The sequence below is a fragment of the Aptenodytes patagonicus genome, chromosome 5 (assembly GCF_965638725.1).
Source record: "Aptenodytes patagonicus chromosome 5, bAptPat1.pri.cur, whole genome shotgun sequence".
In the NCBI taxonomy this organism is placed as follows: Eukaryota; Metazoa; Chordata; class Aves; order Sphenisciformes; family Spheniscidae; genus Aptenodytes; species Aptenodytes patagonicus.
Window position 1 is genome coordinate 49,877,249 of NC_134953.1, and position 19,151 is coordinate 49,896,399.

Below are 19,151 nucleotides of genomic sequence, written 5' to 3' on the forward strand. Positions count from 1 at the left end.
GGGTGTCTCTCTAGTTTTGATCTGTACAGTGGGTTTCCATTCTTACAAAAGAGTCTTTAAGTGAGGGAGAAGCATTAGTTGTCTGGAATTAACAGTTACTGGCAAAATTGGGATACATCCAGTGTTATTAATGACTACTTCCTATGTAGTGTGAGTGGGAATTAAGTATTTCCCAGTGATTTAGGAACACGATCTTTGGGTAGGACAGCTTAAATCTGCATCATATGCTTAACAGGAAGAAATTAGATACTCCACACACAGATTCCCCAGGTAACAGAAGGAATTGTAACAAATATTCTTGGTTTTCCTGGCCCTCCTGTTGTTTGTAACTGGGAAATGCAGAAGGGATGAGGACTAGAGTCAATGATTGTTTTGAAGTGCAACAGAAACTTAGTTTGAAACTTGAGAAAGAGCTTTCAGCATTGGTGTGTCCCTTTAGGCTAATCAAAATTACTTGAAGGACTTTAATTCCACGTTCTGACAGTTATATCATGTTAAGGGCAGTATACTAAGTGGCACTTCAGTCTCATTGGTTGTCATCCTGAGTGTCTCTGAATAGACTTCCCTGAAATAGCTCGAATCCAAGAGTGATAGCCTCCTTGTTATGCAAAAAAACAAGCTTAAAGGTAAGAAGAAAACGTATTTCATTTGCATGCAAAAGATACGTACACATAAATGTACAGCTCAATTACAGTTTCCCCCATTCTTCTTGTTTAATGCTGCTGACCTTTACTGTATCCCTTCTTTAAGCCTGTTTTGTTTGCCTGCTATATGCTATTCTGATTTCAGATTGAAACATGACAATGCTACTTGTTTAGGTTTCCCATTCTGAGAAATGCTGCCCTGTCCATATATAAGCAGCTTTCCAGCTAATGCAAAGCCCCTCTCACAGGTGACAGATTGTTAGATTTATACTATGTAGGAGATTTTGCCTGTAAAATTCTCATAGGCTTGTACTTAACTGCCAGCTTCTGCAGCATTAGAGCTGATTTTCAATCTCTCGGCATAATACAAGCAACTAGAAAAACGGATAAAAAATAGGAGGTGAGGACAAAGTGCCTATGCTTCTATTGACTTAGATGGAATTCAGCTGACTAAGGGATCTGATCCAGAAAAACAAGGTTCAATGAAGCAAATCAGTATTCAAAAGGCAGGTCTAGAACACAAGTCCTGGCTAGGGATAACAGTATGGATCAGGTTAAGGACTCTAAAATGTGAAGCTTGTCGGTAAAGTTTAAAGCTTATATGAACTGGAGAATTTAAATACTGCTTAGCTTATTTCAATGTTACTTAATAAAACAGTATTTTAAACAGTGTCAGGCATATTTTGATAGTGCTTTTGCTTCCTTTCAGCCCAACAGCTTGTGTGTGTGCATACTCACAGAAGTTGAAACCATTTTCTTCTGTAGTAACATCTAAAGTCAGAATTTAAAGACAAGTTTTATTAATATGGTTCTTTTACACTGATTTAATCTCTAAGAACTAAATGTAGACTTTGCTCTCAAAATGTATTATTCTTTAGTGCCAATGAAACACTTCAGTATTACGAGTTCTGACAAAGAGAACATCTGATGAAATAAAAAAACATGTTATCTACCCCTTCATGCATTTTTCTAATTAAAATTATCCTGTTTCTTATGTGGAAGAAGTGGCTTTGTGATATGCACACCAAAAAAAATACTATGCTGTTTTAGCAGTCGTGCTATTTGTGTGAATAAAAGTATATGTAATGTGTACAATTTATAATGGAATCCAACAGGAACAGGTTGTACCATTCTCTCGGTCCGGGGACAAGAGTGTCACGAAATGGCTATCGAGGCCACATGAAGGCCAGCAGGTACAATCCCCACTGCACACAGAGGTGTCAAACTTTCCCTCTGGTGTTGGTGATTTGGTTTGGTTTAATAATTAAGTGGGTGTTTTCTGATGTCAACTTTCTAACTTACATGTCAAAATAAAGGTAGAGACCTTTCTCTTCAGACTTAAAGCTTTCCTCTTCTATGACTTAATCTGTATCACCAGAAGGGCTTTTGTTCATTCTGGTCTGCAAATCCAAATTCTGAACCATTGGATCTTTGTATCAAGGCTTAAAGATGTTTTACCAGAGGTAGCTTTTTAACTGCCTGCCACTGTGTAGCAGTGTTGATAGTTCTCATGTGGACAACAAAGCTGCTGCTTGTGCTAATGGATGGCATTCAAGATGTTTTCTTTCCTGGCAGTTCTGTATTGAATTTCTTTTCCCCTCTTCCCTGAAATCAGAGATATGGCTAAAATGAGTAACACATTAAAATTGGCCCTAATTTATTGTATTATTTGCAAGCTGACAGAGTAATATAACTGATTATTCTGATTAGTTAAAATACAAATTCTGTCTCCAGCTGTGTGGCACTGTAGTTGGGAAAGAGATGGCCGTTAACTGTGAAACTTTTTTCATGTTAAGAAGCAAGCATTGTCTCACTCTGTTAAACTCATGTTTACATCTATCAATGTCCAAAATTGTCTCCATATCATCATCTTCAGTAGGTGCTGCAATGAAAATGTTTGCTAGATTTCCAGTTTACTTTGAACGTTCATGAATGTTAGGATGGATGAAACAGCAAATCCTGGCTTCAAAATGAGTTTCAGGCGCTGTTCTATTTCTTGGCTTTTCTAGAAAGCTGCTAGGTTCAGCAATTTAGTTATATGCTCTGATTGACATTTACTGAAATAATTCCTGTTGTAATTTTTTTCAGATTGAAAGTGTTTTGTAAGCCAGTCAGCTTCATAATTTTAATAAGGCTAAGTTTTCTTTTCACAGTGCTGTACCTGGCATTTGTTTTGGCCCATTACTCTTAGATCCTACATAGGGTAGATGATTAGTAGAGCACCAGGTGCATTAAAACACCTTAAAGCTGTGGTTCGGGTTTCTACTCTATTACTGCTCCTGCCCGCTCTTCTTGCTTTCAGATATTTTAAAGATTGTGCATGTTTGAGCTATGCTTTGTTTTTGATGTGCTAATGATTCCAGTGTTTCTAACAAAAAAAATACTCAATCTTTCTTGCAAGGGCTGAAGGAGAGGTTTTAACACATACAGCAACTGTATGAATGTACTTCAAATGTTTGCTTTTTAAAATTAATTGTTCTTGTATTTCAGTTGTGTCTTGAGTCTTAATTTTTTTTAATTAAGGATTACCTGCTTGGCTAATTAATTTTTCTGATCACTTTTGCTTGTGAGTGTAAATTCCACAACAGCAATTCCTTGTAACAGCCGAAGTCTTTTTCCACGATGAAGTCCAATAAATAAAAAGTTGACATTTCTAAATTAAAATACAGATGTTTGCATTAGTTTGTAGTAATGATTGGAAAACTACTTCAGGAAAGATATTTTTTCACACAAATCTTCATATGCTCCTTTCAGCTCCCTAGAATCTGAAGATTTGGCTGTTCATTTGTATCCAGGAGCAGTTACTATTCAAGGTGTTCTCAGGAGGAAGACTTTGTTGAAAGAAGGCAAAAAACCTACAGTAAGATTTTTAATTCATTTTCTCACCCTCTTCCTTTGTCCAGTTATAAATACAATAAAATGGCCATTGTGCAACTAATTCAAGTGTCTGAAACCTCCTCTGCCTTGCTGATTAAAGCTTAGGGTCACTGCTAGAGTTTGCATTCTTCTGTTTGGTGGATTTATTCAGTTTATAAGGCTGTACCCGTAATCTAGGGAGTAGAAGAGAAGTGTAATGCTACATAAAATTTCTTACAATTACTGATAACTTTGAAAGAGAGGAGCATGTTTTGTCTTCCTGAAAGGTAGGTGGATCATAACAATTTATCAAGAGGTAATAACCCTTAGCATTTGCATTGCAAATGCTTGATTATGAATTATAAATCAAAATACATATTCATGACAATGGGGGATACCTTATGGCAGTACATAAAATGGAAAAGAAGAGGGACAAATGTACTGTAACTGAATGAAGCCTTCAATAAGGGTTGCAGAAAGTATAGAGTAAAATGCAGAAATTTTTTCTCAGATTAGTGAGGAAAGGCACATGTTCTTTCTGCTTTCTAGATTTTTAATGCATTCATAGGCCTACACGAACAACTAGAAACAGCAGCTTTGGAAACATGGCTGATGGTTTGGTTGGACAGTTAGTGCTGTCATGTTCTTGCAGGATGATGCCTGCTATTTTACAGCTCAATATTACGAAACATTTCACTTATCTGTTGCACTGTTGTTGTTTTCTCTTTTCTCTTTAGGTAGCATCTTGGACAAAATACTGGGTAGCACTGTGTGGAACCCAACTCTTTTACTACGCAGCAAAATCTCTGAAGGCTACGGAGAGAAAACACGTATGTAAAGCAGGCATATTCCAGTATCATCTGCCAAAATTAAAATGTGATTTCCTGATGTAAACACTGAGAGTAGTTCAGAACTTGCATGATTTCTAGTCAGCACTGTCCTGTCTTCCAGTCAGTCACCTCATATGGATATGCCCTAATGGAAATATCATGCGTGTTTATATGCTACACCAAGAACATCTGCTTTGCATATGCCATGGGTCTCTGAATTTGTTGGTATATAAGGAAGGGAACTATGTCATTGGGTCTGTCTGTTTTTCTAAGGTAGAAGTCATATCTTTTGATGATCTGAGTCTTGCAACAGTTTGTTGCTACTTGAAATCCAAACAAGCATTGGTGTGGAAAGACTTGAGAAGTCACTACATATGACATTAAACATGTACTGATTTCATATATGTGGTAAAATTAGACTACTCTCTTTTTCTGTTTAATCCTGTAATCCGTTAGCTACAACGGAGTTCAAAACACTTCATATGTTAAGCAGAGAGCTAGCATATCATATGATGCTGGCTTTCCTTTTATTCGCTGCAACTTTATTTGAAAGAAGCTAAAAATACTTCGCTTATGTGGGGAAGTAGTAAAAGGATTTTCTGTAGGTGTTCCAGGGTTGTTATGGTGTGCATAGTTCCTGTTTTCACTGGTTAATTATAATGGAAGAGGATGCCGCCAGGGATTCTGTTAAGAAACTGGGTAAAATTTGAGATACTTGGATCTTTTTCCACATTCATTCAGTACTCTGAACCATTACTTATAGTTGCCTTGGCCAGTGTTGCAGTTTAATTTATGACAACTGTCACTAAAAAACATTTTCTTTGCATAAAGCTTAAGTAATTTTACAAACTGAGATGTACTTCTAGAATCCTTGTAAGGTAAAAAATACTGTTTTCTTATCCTAACATTTTTATGTTCAGAGGGTAGAGATTTGAAGCTTAAGATTTCTGATTGGTAGACTCCTGGATATTTGAATTTTCTGTGTGGAAAGTTTGTGTGTAATGTCGTCTTAATCTACAAAAAAATTGTGCATTTTCCACTTTTATTGAAAGCTCATTAGGAAACAGTATTCTAATACTCAAAGTATAATAATAGCTAATTACTTGTAGAAATATTTGCATAGATTCTTTGCTATCATCCATCTGCCCCACCCCTACTAGCTTTGATTGCTTAGGTGAAATCGAAACTGATCCTACTTAATTTGTCTCGCCAGTTAAGACAATAGTAGCCCAGACCAAAAGCCTGTTACCCAGGAGGCAGGATGCTTGGCTGTCTTTAGAGAAGTGTATGTGTTTGGATGCATTTGTCTCTGGTATCAGTGAAAACCTTATGGAAGGAGTCTGTCTCATTAAAAGTAAAGGAGTTGGAAAGAGCAGACTTGTAAACTGTTATGAGCAGCAATGTGAAGTATTAAAGCAAAAGCAAAAGAAAGAACCAAGAGACAGCTTGTGCTGGCATTATGTCACTAACAGTTAGTTGCTTGTTTTTTCCAGAAACGTTGAGAAATGGAAAAGAAATTTTTTGTAATGTCAGACTTTGTGCTCCTGTTACTGATGTGATGCCTTAAGGCTTTGTGCCAAAATTGCATTTTGTTTTCTTTTAAGAATAGAATATGCATTTGTAAGTCTCTCTTGCCCGCTGTCTAAGTACTGAATGATCGAAGACTTTACCATACTTGTACCTATTCAATCAGAAGCTTATTCAGTATTGTGTATAAATATTTTAAAACAATCTAAATAACATACAGGTTTAGAGAACTTGGAAAAATTGCATAGCTGGTAATTTTATTGTTTGGAAATTAAGTCTATTGAATTTTTATGTGGTCAATTTGCTTATATGCTTATATGTTTCCTTCAGAATAACAATTTTAATCATTTCAGTGGTCTTGCCCTTTCTTTAGGAAAAGTAAATGAAGTAACAAATGTAAACGTTCAAGTCTGGTATCTGATCCTCTTGATCTCTTGCGGTCTCCGTTACCGCAAAAGCCTTTACTTTTGTGTTGAAATGCGGTCATATCCATTTAGAATGCTCTTTCAAAAATTATTTTCTGAACCTATTGAGTTGACTTTTAATATTCCCCAAGTCACTGATGTGTTGTGGTACCTACAACAACTAAACAACTAGTGAACGGAGACTAGTGCCTAAGAAGCTAAAATCTGTCTCGTATCCTTATGTTCTTGTGTTTATTTGTCAAGGATGTGCCAGCAGACCAATAACAAAGTTTGCAGATAGAGGCTAGGAGACATTCAAGTCCATAATGCTGGCAGGATTACCCATCAGAAGCCTGACAGCATTATGGCTTGCGAATACTGGGCGGAGTTTGAGCAATCCAGTTCCTAGGAAAGGGAGATGGAGAAGCGGTAATAAAAAGCAATGACTGCTAGAGCAGATTTATTTTTTTAACAGTTGGCTTTGTGGAATTCGACTGAACTATCCAGTACAACCTTGGATTTGTCTGTACGCAGCTGATGTCTTGCTTTTAGCTTGTTAGGGGAGTGAACGTATTTTGCTCTGTGGATGCAAAGCATGTTATAAAGCTCAGGTATCTGATTTGGTTTCCCAGGTGCAGTCATGATTAAAATAATGTAACACCTATTAGCTATGGTTAGGATTGTCTTTTATGTAAACAAATAGTTCACAGTGAATGCACACATACTTCTGCTCCAAAGGTGGTTATAACACAGAGTATAATCTTTATGCTGAAATTAAGGTGGAAGATAACCTGGTAACTGCTGGTAATAGTGGGAGACTGAGGTTGGGGGACTGGGGGGGGAGGCTGCAGTTTATTAAACAGCCTAATAATAGGTGATCAGTAAGACTACCTGCGTTGTACTTGTAGCCTAGCCATTGATAGCTTAGATTTCCATCCATTTCACTACAGGGTTATTGTACAAAGCCTCAGCTTTTGTTCTGGAGTCTGTAAAGGTGATTTGTCAAGTGTCATGCTTCAATTCACATTTGGTTGCATTTTCAGAAAGAAAATTAATCAAGAGAGAATAAACTGTAGATGGTCAACCATCTGTAGATAGCTAATGCACAAGTATATGTTCACTGTACAAATTCTGTCCAGTGATATTCCTAAGAGGTCAGTTCTGAAAAATGAAGAGATTTGAGGCTAGATCTAGGTTTTGTTTTGTTACTGTCCGGATTAAATGGATAAAAAGGATGATGCTGTCTACTTTGAAGCAGGTTTCTTTTTCAATTGATTGATACATTTGAGATTTACCTAGATAAAATATTCCAAGCATCTTCTGGAGCCATCTGTCTTTTCAGCTTCCTTCCTCAAAGCCTCTGTGACATGGAAAGGAACGCTGGCAATGAAAAAGTCAGTCCGCTATATAAAGTTTCCTGGCTAGAGCTCTCATGGTAAATGTCTTGATTACAGGCATGCTTTTGACCGTTCTGCTGCTGCTATTGCTTCAGGCAGCTGAGACTGAGGACTTGGAATGCACAGACACTGAAAGCTCTTCCAGGCTTATAATAGCCAACCTCTTTGGAAAATTAGCTCATAAAAATCCCAGTGTAATCCAGCAAAAAGGGGCAAGAAGTCCCCTCCCTATTAGACATAGGCAAGCCAGCTCTTCTTCTCATGCCTATGGTCAAAGACAAAGGAGTGCATCCAGTATAGTGTGTATTCTAGTTGTGAATCTAGTCCGAAGGAAGAGGATGCTGTAAATACCTGGATGTGACAAATTTTCTTGAGCTGCATCTACTAAGAAAGACTACTAAATATAATGAGCTTTGTATTTCAAATAGTGAACAGGTTTCAGTTATTACTAGAGTAATGGAAAATTGTCTATAATGAGCATGTGTACTTCAGAGCCCAGAGATGTGGTACAGGAGAATCTGAGAGGAATACGTGTAGAATGCTTAAGGTTTTATCTCATATGCTGAAATGGTACCCACAAACAAGCTTCTGTGATAAAACTATAGCACTTGCACACCTTTAGAAAAGGACAATAGTAAAAATAGCCAACTTAAAATTAGTCTTAAAGGAAACATTTGCCTGAAAAATGTGAGTACACCCATAAAAAACTGTTTATAGCGATTGGGCTGGAAAAATCTTGCCAATTTCTGTGACAACACAGCATGCATGAGAGATTTTTCCATGTTTGTAGGTACTTGGAAAAGCGACAGAGACTTTTTGAGCCTTCACGCTCGAGAGTGAACCCTTGTTCACTCCAAGCCTTCCGTTGCATGTTATATTCAGAATTAGTCCCATTTATCGGCACTCCAGAAAACTTGGTAGTTGTTGGTCAGGCACTTTCATAGAATCATAGAATAGTTTGGGTTGGAAGGGACCTCTAAAGGTCATCTAGTCCAACTCCCCTGCCGTGGGCAGGGACATCTTCAACTAGATCAGGTTGCTCAGAGCCCTGTCCAACCTGACCTTGAATGTTTCCAGGGATGGGGCATCCACCACCTCTCTGGGCAACCTGTGCCAGTGTTTCACCACCCTCAGCGTAAAAAATTTCTTCCTTATATCTAGTCTAAATCTATCCCCCTTTAGTTTAAAGCCATTCCCCCTTGTCCTGTCGCAACAGGCCCTGCTAAAAAGTTTGCCGCCATCTTTTTTATAAGCCCCCTTGAAGTACTGATAGGCTACAATAACATCTCCCTGAAGCCTTCTCTTCTCCAGGCTGAACCACCCCAACTCCCTCAGCCTTTCCCCATAGGAGAGGTGTTCCATCCCCCTGATCGTTTTTGTGGCCCTCTTCTGGACCCTCTCCAACAGGTCCGTGTCTTTCTTATGCTGAGGGCTCCAGAGCTGGACACAGTACTGCAGGTGGGGTCTCACCAGAGCAGAGTAGAGGGGCAGAATCACTTCCCTCGACCTGCTGGCCACGCTTCTTTTTGATGCAGCCCAAGATATAGTTGGCCTTCTGGGCTGCAAGTGCACGTTGCTGGCTCATGTCCAGCTTTTCATCCACCAGTACCCCCAAGTCCTTCTCGGCAGGGCTGCTCTCAATCCCTTCATCCCCCAGCCTGTATTGATACCGGCGGTTGCCCCGACCCAGGTGCAGGACCTTGCACTTGGCCTTGTTAAACCTCATGAGGTTCACACAGGCCCGCTTGTCCAGGTCCCTCTAGATGGCATCCCGTCCCTCTGACGTGTCGACCGCACCACTCAGCTTGGTGTCATCTGCAAACTTGCTGAGGGTGCACTTGATCCCACTGTCTGTGTCATTGATGAAGATATTAAACAGTACTGGTCCCAATACGGACCCCTGCGTGACGCCACTCATCACCAATCTCCATCTGGACATTGAGCCATTGACCACTACCCTCTGGATGCGACCATCTGACCAATTCCTCACCCACCGGACAGTCCACCCATCAAATCCATACCTCTGCAGTTTAGAGAGAAGGATGTTGTGGGGGACTGTGTCAAAGGCCTTACACAGGTCCACATAGATGACATCTGTAGCCCTTCCCGTGTCCACTGATGTAGTCACTCCATCATAGAAGGCCACTAGGTTGGTCAGGCAGGACTTGCCCTTGGTGAAGCCATGCTGGCTGTCTCGAATCACCTCCCTGTCCTCCATGTGCCTTAGCATAGCTTCCAGGAGGATCTGTTCCGTGATCTTGCCAGGCACAGATGTGACCCTGATAACGAATGCTGTCATTCTAGTAAGTATGTTCAGCCACTGAAAAAATGATTTGAGTATTAGAAAGCTGTAAAATCTCAACAGGAGATGAGGAGGAAGAGACTTGTAGGTGCCAAAAGGTTGGAGTGAAAAGTCTGTTCACAGATTAATTCAGAGTTTTTGATTCAAAGATTTATGTATAAATGTCTTTGAGCTCAGAACAACAAGAAGAACAGAAGTTAGTTACGTGAAGCCTAGTGCCAGAGCTGTGTAGTTTTCTATGTGTATAATAAGAGTGTCATTCCAGTGGCCTGTATAAAAAAAAAAAAAGCAAAGAGGACCAGGAACTTTAAATTACAATGAAGCTTTTATTCCCTTCATGTTAACAAAGCAGACTTGCTGTTAGCAAGGCTCTGTGCATCAGTGGAGAATGAACTGCCCTGGGGGACTATGTAAACATGGAATACAAATCCAGCTGTGCACAGGGATGGAAAACTGACGTGTTTCAAGTGATGACGGATTGATGCTGGCAGGAAGCACTTTCCTTGTGTGGAGCTTTTTACTTTTTGGAGAAGTACCATGATTAACTAATTGTTTTGAATAAAATGAAAAAACAAGCAAGCTCTAGCAGTTTTGATTACATGGTAGTTTCACTTATTGTATACCTACTGTTATATATAACTAAGATAGGAAAGTGCAAATATGCTGTTTGCATGAAACTCCAGAAATTAGTGCAGTTCAAGAGGTACATTGTTGATCTGTAACCTATTAAAACCGCTTTGTGAGTCAAATTTCCACCTCTGTGAAAATGACCTATTAATGCTTTGTAGGACTACTTGGAAGTTTGCATTTTGCAGGTCCCTTTTAAGTGTAAGTTGTGTCATCTTATTTTTTGAGGCAGTGTCTTCAGTGGGTCCATAGCAAGTCCTGAATATATACATTTGGGTTTTTTTAAGAACTCCTGAGCTATATCCTTATTTTATTCCCTTTCCCTGTCTTTATTCCTTCTTTAAGATAAAATTCCTTAATGCTTTTCATTACTGACTGGAATCTTCAAAGAAATTTTAGTTTCTATTCAGAAAGAAGTTACGTTATCCAGCCCTCACTGTAATGAAATGTTGTCTGATACAGCTTTGTAATTTACTTCCTCCTCTTATGAGGTGTTACCAAATCTGTCCACCTCCCAAAGGCAGTAGAGTTACTTAACTTTAGTATATGTGGTTCTGTGGGTTTTATGAGGAATGATCTTTTCCCACTGTTTTATCCAAAGTAATATCAAAAAAAGGGCATCCATTTTGAAGTTTGGCAGGCAGGTCTTTCCTGAGAACAGTCATCATCGCTTTTATGCTTAATCTATCTGTACAAGCATCCCTTCAAAGTTTCCGAGCTTTTGTATTTCCACTGACATTGCACAAATGTTAGCTGAACATGACTGGTAGGAACTTGTGATGGAATGGTTCCTGCAAGTGTAACTATAGTGACTATAAAGAGGGCACTACACAGATGATGCATTCAAAAGTTTATAAGATAGAGAGACTGGACTCTTAAATTATTTTGAACTTGGTTAAAATACTTTTTGTTTCAAATATTGGTGTAAAATTTGTTCATTTAAGATTGCACAACTCCCAGATAGATAAACTTATCTGGACATTCAAGGTCTCCAGTTACTCTGTGGCATAGATTAGAATAACTGACGTTAGACTTGCACTGGAATTTTATTTATAAAATAATTATATTTTCATATAGAGAATATTCTTATAAACTCTTACTTTGCTTGTGATACCCTCAAACTTATTAGCAGTAACGCTTCCTTTTGCTGAACCAGGGTTCTAGATTTGTAATGGTAAAGCAATATTTCTAAAGTGAATCAAAAGACGTTTGATGTTTAATGTCGTAAATCTGCTATGTGGCATTAGTATGAAGAATAAAAGTATTCTAGAACTATAAATTCATTTTAATGACTTAAAACGTCCCCGAGATTGTTTTAGCTTTGTCATTTCTAATAATGTAATTAAAGAGAGGTCAAAATTACCATGCTAATAAAGAGGTTAGAATAGGGATTTCACAAGACAGGAGGAAGACACATCTCATAAGGACCAGCATGTAGCAGAGTTGGACCTTCTGGGCAGAGAAGTGAGGTAAAGCACTGCAGAGGGTAAGAGGGCTAGGATTGATGAAAAAAGTCTGTGTCGGACCCATGAATGTGGGAAGAGGAGATCCGGCAACTAAAGACATGAGAGAAACTGAATGAATTAGGTATTGGGGAGTGAATGGAACTGCCTAAGCAAGTAATGAGAGGTGAATTGTGAGGGTCTACTAATAGATAACCAAGGAGACCGGGGAGAAGGAGGCTTGTGGTTTGGAAAAGAGTTGGATTTAACGGGCAAGTAGCCTGAACTGAGAGGAGAAGCCTGAGAGGTAGAAAATAATACTGACCAGGTGAATGAAAATGAGAGTGGGACCAAGGTGCTGTCAGGAGAGGGGCTAGTGTAGCAGAGACAAGTATTGTGCTTATGAGAGGCCTAAGTTATATGTCAATGTGTGAGTAACACCTTGAACAGAAAAATCCCATCATTTTGAACATCTTATCGATAAATGAGCACGTTATGTCCTGCGCACTTTTTTATTGAATCTACACTCTCATTTGATCCATTTCATTCATCAGGTCATAATATTTAATTACACAGTTGTGTTACCTTGTCTACAGGACTGGTTATGTGTAATTACAGACTATTATAATAATTAATGCGTGTTAACTTTGAATAATTATGGCACAGACAAGTTTAATACTTCTCTTTGTTAACAGTGGAGGGATTAGCTTTGCATTTGTTAATGCACTTTCTTTGAACTATAGTATATGTACACGTGCAACAATGTGGTGAGGAATGCTATTGTATTCATACAGTGCAGTTTAGATTCTGTTGACATGTTTTGGGGGATTGTGATATTCCTTTTAATTTGTTTTCAATACCATTCATTGTGGTAAGTTTTTCACTAATTCCATATAAAATGCATAAACTTTCTTAATTTTATGAAGTGCTATGCTTCCTTTGAAGTTACTCTGCGTCTTTAACAGTGTCACTGAGAACTGCCCTTTTGAATACTTGTTCTGTGCAGTCAGTCTGGCTGAAGCTTCTTGTTTTACTTTAGTATACATCTCTGCTTGTATTTTCAGTTCAAATCCACGCCGAGTAAGAATGTGTCAGTGGTGGGCTGGATGGTGATGATGGCAGATGATCCTGAGCATCCAGATCTCTTCTTATTGACTGATTCTGAGAAGGGTAAGCAACGCTAGCACCAAGAGTGCAGTGATTCCCAGAATAAACACTTGCTTTACTGAGGTATTCATAAGCAACTAAATGAAATTGGAAGGATGTTACCTTTCACTTATTCAACTGCTTTCCAACATGTCACGTTTGCCTTTAGAGTGCTATGGGAACAATTGTCCATGGAGAATCCTTAGAGTCTTCATTAAGTTCTAAGAATTCTCCAAACTCCAACAACTCCAGTTGTGATTTTTATTGGAAGTACTGATCTGCATTCTTTTAAACTATATTTAGACTACTCAGAGGCATTTTCACATATGTGAAAATGTAAGTAACAATAAAAAAAAAGTTCAATATTCAGCTAACACTAGGTGCCTGACTGGTCCCCTCTCCTTTCCAAATGAAAAACAAAATCCAAACCAAACCATCTGTTCAAATGTAAAGCTATTACTAGGAAAAAAAAAAACCCTAAGAGATCTTGACTGTTTTGCAGAGAAGCCTTGATTTCCATTACTCCAACATAACGTCCTGGTTTCAGTTTAAACTGAAGAAATTGTTACTTTTCCATAGCAGTTCAAACTATGCAGAAAGAGCATCATTAGAAGTTCTGATAAAGGAGCTTTAACATTATTTACTGCTTTGTCTACTTCAAGTCTTAGTACATTTTATTTCCGAGCATTTATTCTAGCACCACTGATATGTGGTGTGAATTGTGAATACTTGTCAGCTTTAACTCAGCAACAGCAACCTGAAATGTTTTTGTAATGCTTGGCCTTTCTGAACCCAAGCAAGCACTGCATAACAACAGCCGCTGAAAATACTAGTCTGAAATGTATCGATATGTTTAGGAACAATTTTCAAATATTTTCAAATGTAGCTTTCTAGAGTGCATTTCAGTGCTATCTTGCACTTCATTAAAAAATTATGAAATGATAATATAAACAAATTGCAATAATGGCAATGAAGAAAAACATTTTTGTTGTATGGTTCTGAGAAATGTTTTGTTCTTTCCTAGTTGACGCTGGTGTTAGTTGAAATCTAGAATGTTGGAAAGGAAGACAGGCGGGCTGAAACTTCTCTTGCACTAGGTCAAACAATTAAATTGCACCAATGCCAGACAAAGTCTAAAGTTATATGAACCTTCTGCTGTTAAATCTTTTCATAATGTTTTAATTTAGAGTTATTGGAATATGGGTAGGATTTAAGCATATGATATTGTTTGTGTTTCTTTATCAGTTTTTCCTCTACCTTTCTCACTTAGGAAATTCATATAAATTTCAAGCTGGAAACAGAATGAATGCAATGCTCTGGTTTAAACACCTGAGTGCTGCCTGCCAAAGCAACAGACAACAGGTGAGAGCAAGATGTTGAACAGGAATATGAGCTGTTAAGACCTCAGAACTGATAGATCTTCAAGATGACCGAGCTGTAACTGATCACTTTGTATGAAGAGCAGTCTACTCAGCAGCCTGTACATCGATTTCACATGCTTATTGATTTGCCTTAGCTTTCCTGTTTGTCCCTTTGCAAACAAGTCCTCAGAGCTTCTGTGATAGTGAAGAAAGATTTGGGGCTATCCTGAGGCTAATTTAAAACAATTGGGGAAATGGAAGGAATGCTCTAAAATATCTGTCTGAGTAGCAGTATTTTTGTCATTGCCCATTTTAAAAAGGCTATTTTACAGTTATATAAAAAGCTGTAAACCGTAGCATTCAATATCAATTCCAGATAATTTTCCTGTAGTGCCATTTTGTCAGGTCTTGGGCATGCATGTTTTCTGTTGTTTGTATGTATTTCTAAAATGTATAAAAAAATAGTTTAGTCCTGGGTACATTTGGCAGACTTTGAAAGCAAAAATAGAATTTTCCATGAATCAAAAAGGAAGATAAGACTACTCCAACCCCTGTTAAATTCTGTTCCCATATAAATTCTTACTGACCTTTTTTATCACCAAAATCCTTTTTAAGTTACCACCGTCTGCCTGAAATCTCTCTTTTCCTTTGCACATTTGTTTATGGAGTTCCCAGAGCAAAAGTACTACTGAATTTCAAGGGGAAACAAAAGGACCTTTCCAGAACCTTCTGTGCTTTCTTGTTCAGTTCTGCTTCTGAGAGAAATCTAACGAGTAAGGAGGGTTGCAGAAGCTCATTTGAAAGTATTTGAGGCAGTGCAAAGGACAGGAAATTGTGTTCCTGGCTGGAGAATGTGGGAATACTAGCAAATAGTGGCAAAGAGTTTGCAAGAAAGTGGTGACTTCCAGACAAGCCTGAAAACTGCCCTCTGAGGACAGCTTTTATTCAATAAGGCTTAACAATACTATTTAATGCAAACTTGTTTAAAGCATTCAGCCCCTAGCTTGTGCAAAAGCAGCAGGCTTAAGGATCTTGGCAGGGCCTCCTGTGGAAAATATGACAGCAAAGTGAAGATAAGTGTAGGAGATTTTAAAAGAAAAAAAAGGAGGGGAGGATTAATGAAAACGACTTACTACTAAAAGGCCAAAACCCCTGCTACCATAATTCCTGCTACCATAATTTGTTGCGTATTTTCTGTTTTCTGGCATGTTGTGTAGTTGTACTATATGGTTTCTTGCAGCATAGTTGCTCCCGTAGAAGAAGCTTCACACAAATATTAGGTTACAAAGGTTGGTTTCCCGAATGAGTTTTAAAAAAAAAAAAAAACCAAACTGTAAAATTTTTCTCTTGATTGTGATTTGACTCCTGAGCAGTGCTTTCCCTAGAGAGATGCCTTCTGGTACTGTTTAAAATGGAAGGTCTTGTTTGCTTGTTAACAGTATGACTGCCTAAGAAAGATTGGGTATTTGAATGTGCTTTCGATGGAGTATAGATGCCTACCCAGTTGAAGAATATTGGGAACTATTTTAATAGATACTATTTTTAATTTTAATGGTGGAACTTTAGCCCAATTGATCATTCTTGCTTCTACAGGTAAATGCAAAGCAAGAAATGCTTGCTTCAAATCTGACCAAACTGGGTATTTATTGACAGTCATCAGGAATGTGGTGGCTCTTTAATAACCTGAGTAAACAAGAGATGTTGCTGTTAGGCAAATTCCTGATGGGGAGAAAATGGGGATATAAACTAATGTAATGCAAACTAGCTTTAATCTTCATGAAAGGGAGTGATATCTGCAGCAGGCATTCAGGTTTCCTATGGGAAAAGCCCAGGCAAGTGTTTATGCCTCGTTTTTTTAAATTAGTCTTAAAAATACTAGAGAGCCTACATCAATCACTCACCTGTGTGCCAAGAATTCTCTAGCCTGGGACTCAAGTGGGAAGGTTCTGCTTGTGCTGAGATTTATCATGTTAAGGTGGTTTTGCTGACAACTTAAATCTTAAATGTCATCAAAATTAATAAGATCTACGGCCATATAATAAAATTATAAACCACGCAGCAGTTTAATATTTTGGTTATACCTGGGTTTTCTACAGCTCTAAGTATATTTGTATTGCTGAATGATAGTTGCATTTCTCCTCCCCTTTTTATGAGACAGAGTGAGCGTTAACAATGTGTATTTAAAGAGGTGGCTAGTCTGTGAAACAGTGGAATGTAAGTAGCTACTACCCAAAGTAAAATCTGTTACCGTTTATATTTTTATTTTCAGGTTCCTGCCAACTTGATGACCTTTGAATAATAGGCTAATTCAAAACAAAAAAAGAACAGTTTGAACCATCTCATAATTGAGAACGAGGTCCTGATGAAAAATGTGCCAGCTGTATTCTGTGCCAGAACAGAGCCTGTCAGCTCAATCTCTGAACTCTGGAGCCCTGAACAAAACCACTAATGGTTGGGGAGTAGAGTCCCCCAAATTAAAAATGGAGTTGCAACGTGAATTGCCATGGACCATGCTTTGTTACGTTCTCTGAACTGACCTGTGGAAACCACTGCCTTAAAGAGTGAAAGGAAAAACAACATGAAACACCAAATAGTGTGTGTGAAACTTCTGGCGGTGCTGTGCTTGAGTTAAATAGATTGTAGCTAGTTTGAGTTTCTTTTAACTTTATACTAATTTTGAAAATAACTCACCTTTTTAGGCATTCTTAAGAAAAAAGTAAACTGGTATTTAAGAGTTGTATCAAAAGCTATGTATGAACTGGGTAAAAGAGGTACTACACGTTCTAGAGATGTTGTTTAGACTATACCAGGAGTTCTCAATGGGAGCTTGTCCCAGGCACACTTAGCCTGGAGCAATGTTATTTCTCTCAGACCTACAAGTATAAGAAATGTAACAACTGCAAGTTTAAAATAGCAGTAAGCTTGCAAACCTTAGTACTGTGTGGGAGCCATATTCCCTATGAGTGGCACAAAGGCTGAGCACTTACACACCAAAAATTTTTTTGGTATGTTGTTACCTAATTCCTGGTTATAAAAACGTAGTTCATGTGCTTCGGGTTGTCGGGCAGGGGGGTGGGGGGTGGAAGAGACAAAACTGAAAGCACTGTTGGGTCAGAACTGAGTGTTTTCTTCCCATTTGTTTCTACACCTGTCACTCTCCTACATAACAAGGTTGAATGACAAAAAAACCCAACACCTGGGTATAGCTCACTGAGACATTTTACTTCTCTGGGTATCTGTTAATTATCAGTTAGGGACCACTGTTAGTGTATGGTGTTTCATAATATCACTTAAGATCTACGTTTTAAAAAAAGAGAGGCACAATTTCAAGCTTTCATGTTCTCATTTGGCAATAATTGATTTTAGTATCTGTCTTGGTCAAAATATTTGACTTTGTGTGGTATTGATAACATGGCCTAAAGCAGACCTTACATACAGAAGCTCTTTTGATCTTCAGGCAAATAATTAATTTATTAGAAGGTAGGATAACCTAAGGAGAGAAAAGGTGGGACTATCAAAATTCCATCCTTGACAGGAATAATTCTTGGTCACTGAAATTACTCACAGAGAAAAATATTATGGTTGTAAAAAGAGAGCCATGCTTTGTATGTGTGTTTTATGCTTAAGACTTTGATTCTTCTTTATTTGGGTTTCTTTGACATCACCTAGATATAGTTTCCTGGATGATTAATCTTTCTTTAATCTTCAAAAATATGATCTTTGTAAAGCAAGGAAACATTGTCCAAAATATGACTCTGATATCAGAACTTTGAAGTCTGTGAAAAAGTAGTAACTGTTCCATTGACATTGTGGTTTAGTGGCCGTAAATACGCTTGCAGATTCCACCATGAATACTCCTTTTTAAAAAGAAACAAGCTACCTACCAGTCTGTGGCAGAGTTCTCTGACTATCTAATAAAGGTTTCTACTAGTAGTTATTATTTTGAAAATGTACAGTTTGTTTATTGCATCTGAGTAGAAGCCTATAAATTCACTTTTTGGGTTTTTTTCCAGAGTCAAATTAATCTCTTATGAGAAATTAATCATTTCCTTTTTTTTTTTTTTGGGGGGGGGTGGGGGGCCAAAAAAGAAGGATAATCTAATCTCACAGTAAAAAAAACAAAACAAAACACAAAAACCCCAACCACTTGCCACTTGGTGATGTAAAGGGTAATAGGCTGGTTTATGTTTCCAAGAATTGTTCTTGTGAATTGGCTCTTGGTAGAAAGAAAACAGTAGAAGGATGCTTCTGTCAGAATTACACCACAAGCACCATGGGAATTTGTGTCCCTTTGCAATTTTTTTTTGTTGTTTTGATGGGGAATGAATAGTCTGTTCTGATCCTAAAGTCACGTATTTTGGGAAGGGGTTGCTTGTGCTGAATCCCTCTGCAATTCACACATCTCCCAAGTTTACCCATGTTGGGTGTATAGTAAAGACAACATCTTCATAGCCAGCAGTGTTACTGTAGTAGACTTTGCACAACTTTAGTTTTGGGTTTTTTTCATTTTAAAAATTACTTAATGTGTGTTTCTTCTCAACAACTAAGTGTTTTTTAACAATGTGTGTACTTTTTTAAGCATTGTGGATAATAGCCTGTGGATTTTGAATTTTTA

General features: G+C 38.0%; 1 protein-coding gene across 6 annotated transcripts in view; it reads left to right on the forward strand.

Annotated features, from left to right (window-relative positions):
* Nucleotides 1–18,469, forward strand: part of RALGPS2 (Ral GEF with PH domain and SH3 binding motif 2) — a 131,020-nt gene extending 112,551 nt beyond the window's left edge. For 5 of the 6 annotated variants that reach the window (XM_076339657.1, XM_076339654.1, XM_076339656.1 and 2 more), the window contains 6 exons: nt 1,760–1,837; nt 3,399–3,504; nt 4,238–4,330; nt 13,094–13,199; nt 14,446–14,537; nt 16,806–18,469. In XM_076339657.1, coding sequence (XP_076195772.1) covers nt 1,760–1,837; nt 3,399–3,504; nt 4,238–4,330; nt 13,094–13,199; nt 14,446–14,537; nt 16,806–16,835 — 505 coding nt within the window. In that variant the 3' untranslated portion in view covers nt 16,836–18,469. The remainder of the gene's footprint in view (nt 1–1,759; nt 1,838–3,398; nt 3,505–4,237; nt 4,331–13,093; nt 13,200–14,445; nt 14,538–16,805) is intronic. The other variant, XM_076339652.1, reaches the window with a different exon arrangement.
* The last annotated feature ends 682 nt before the right edge of the window (nt 18,470–19,151 follow it).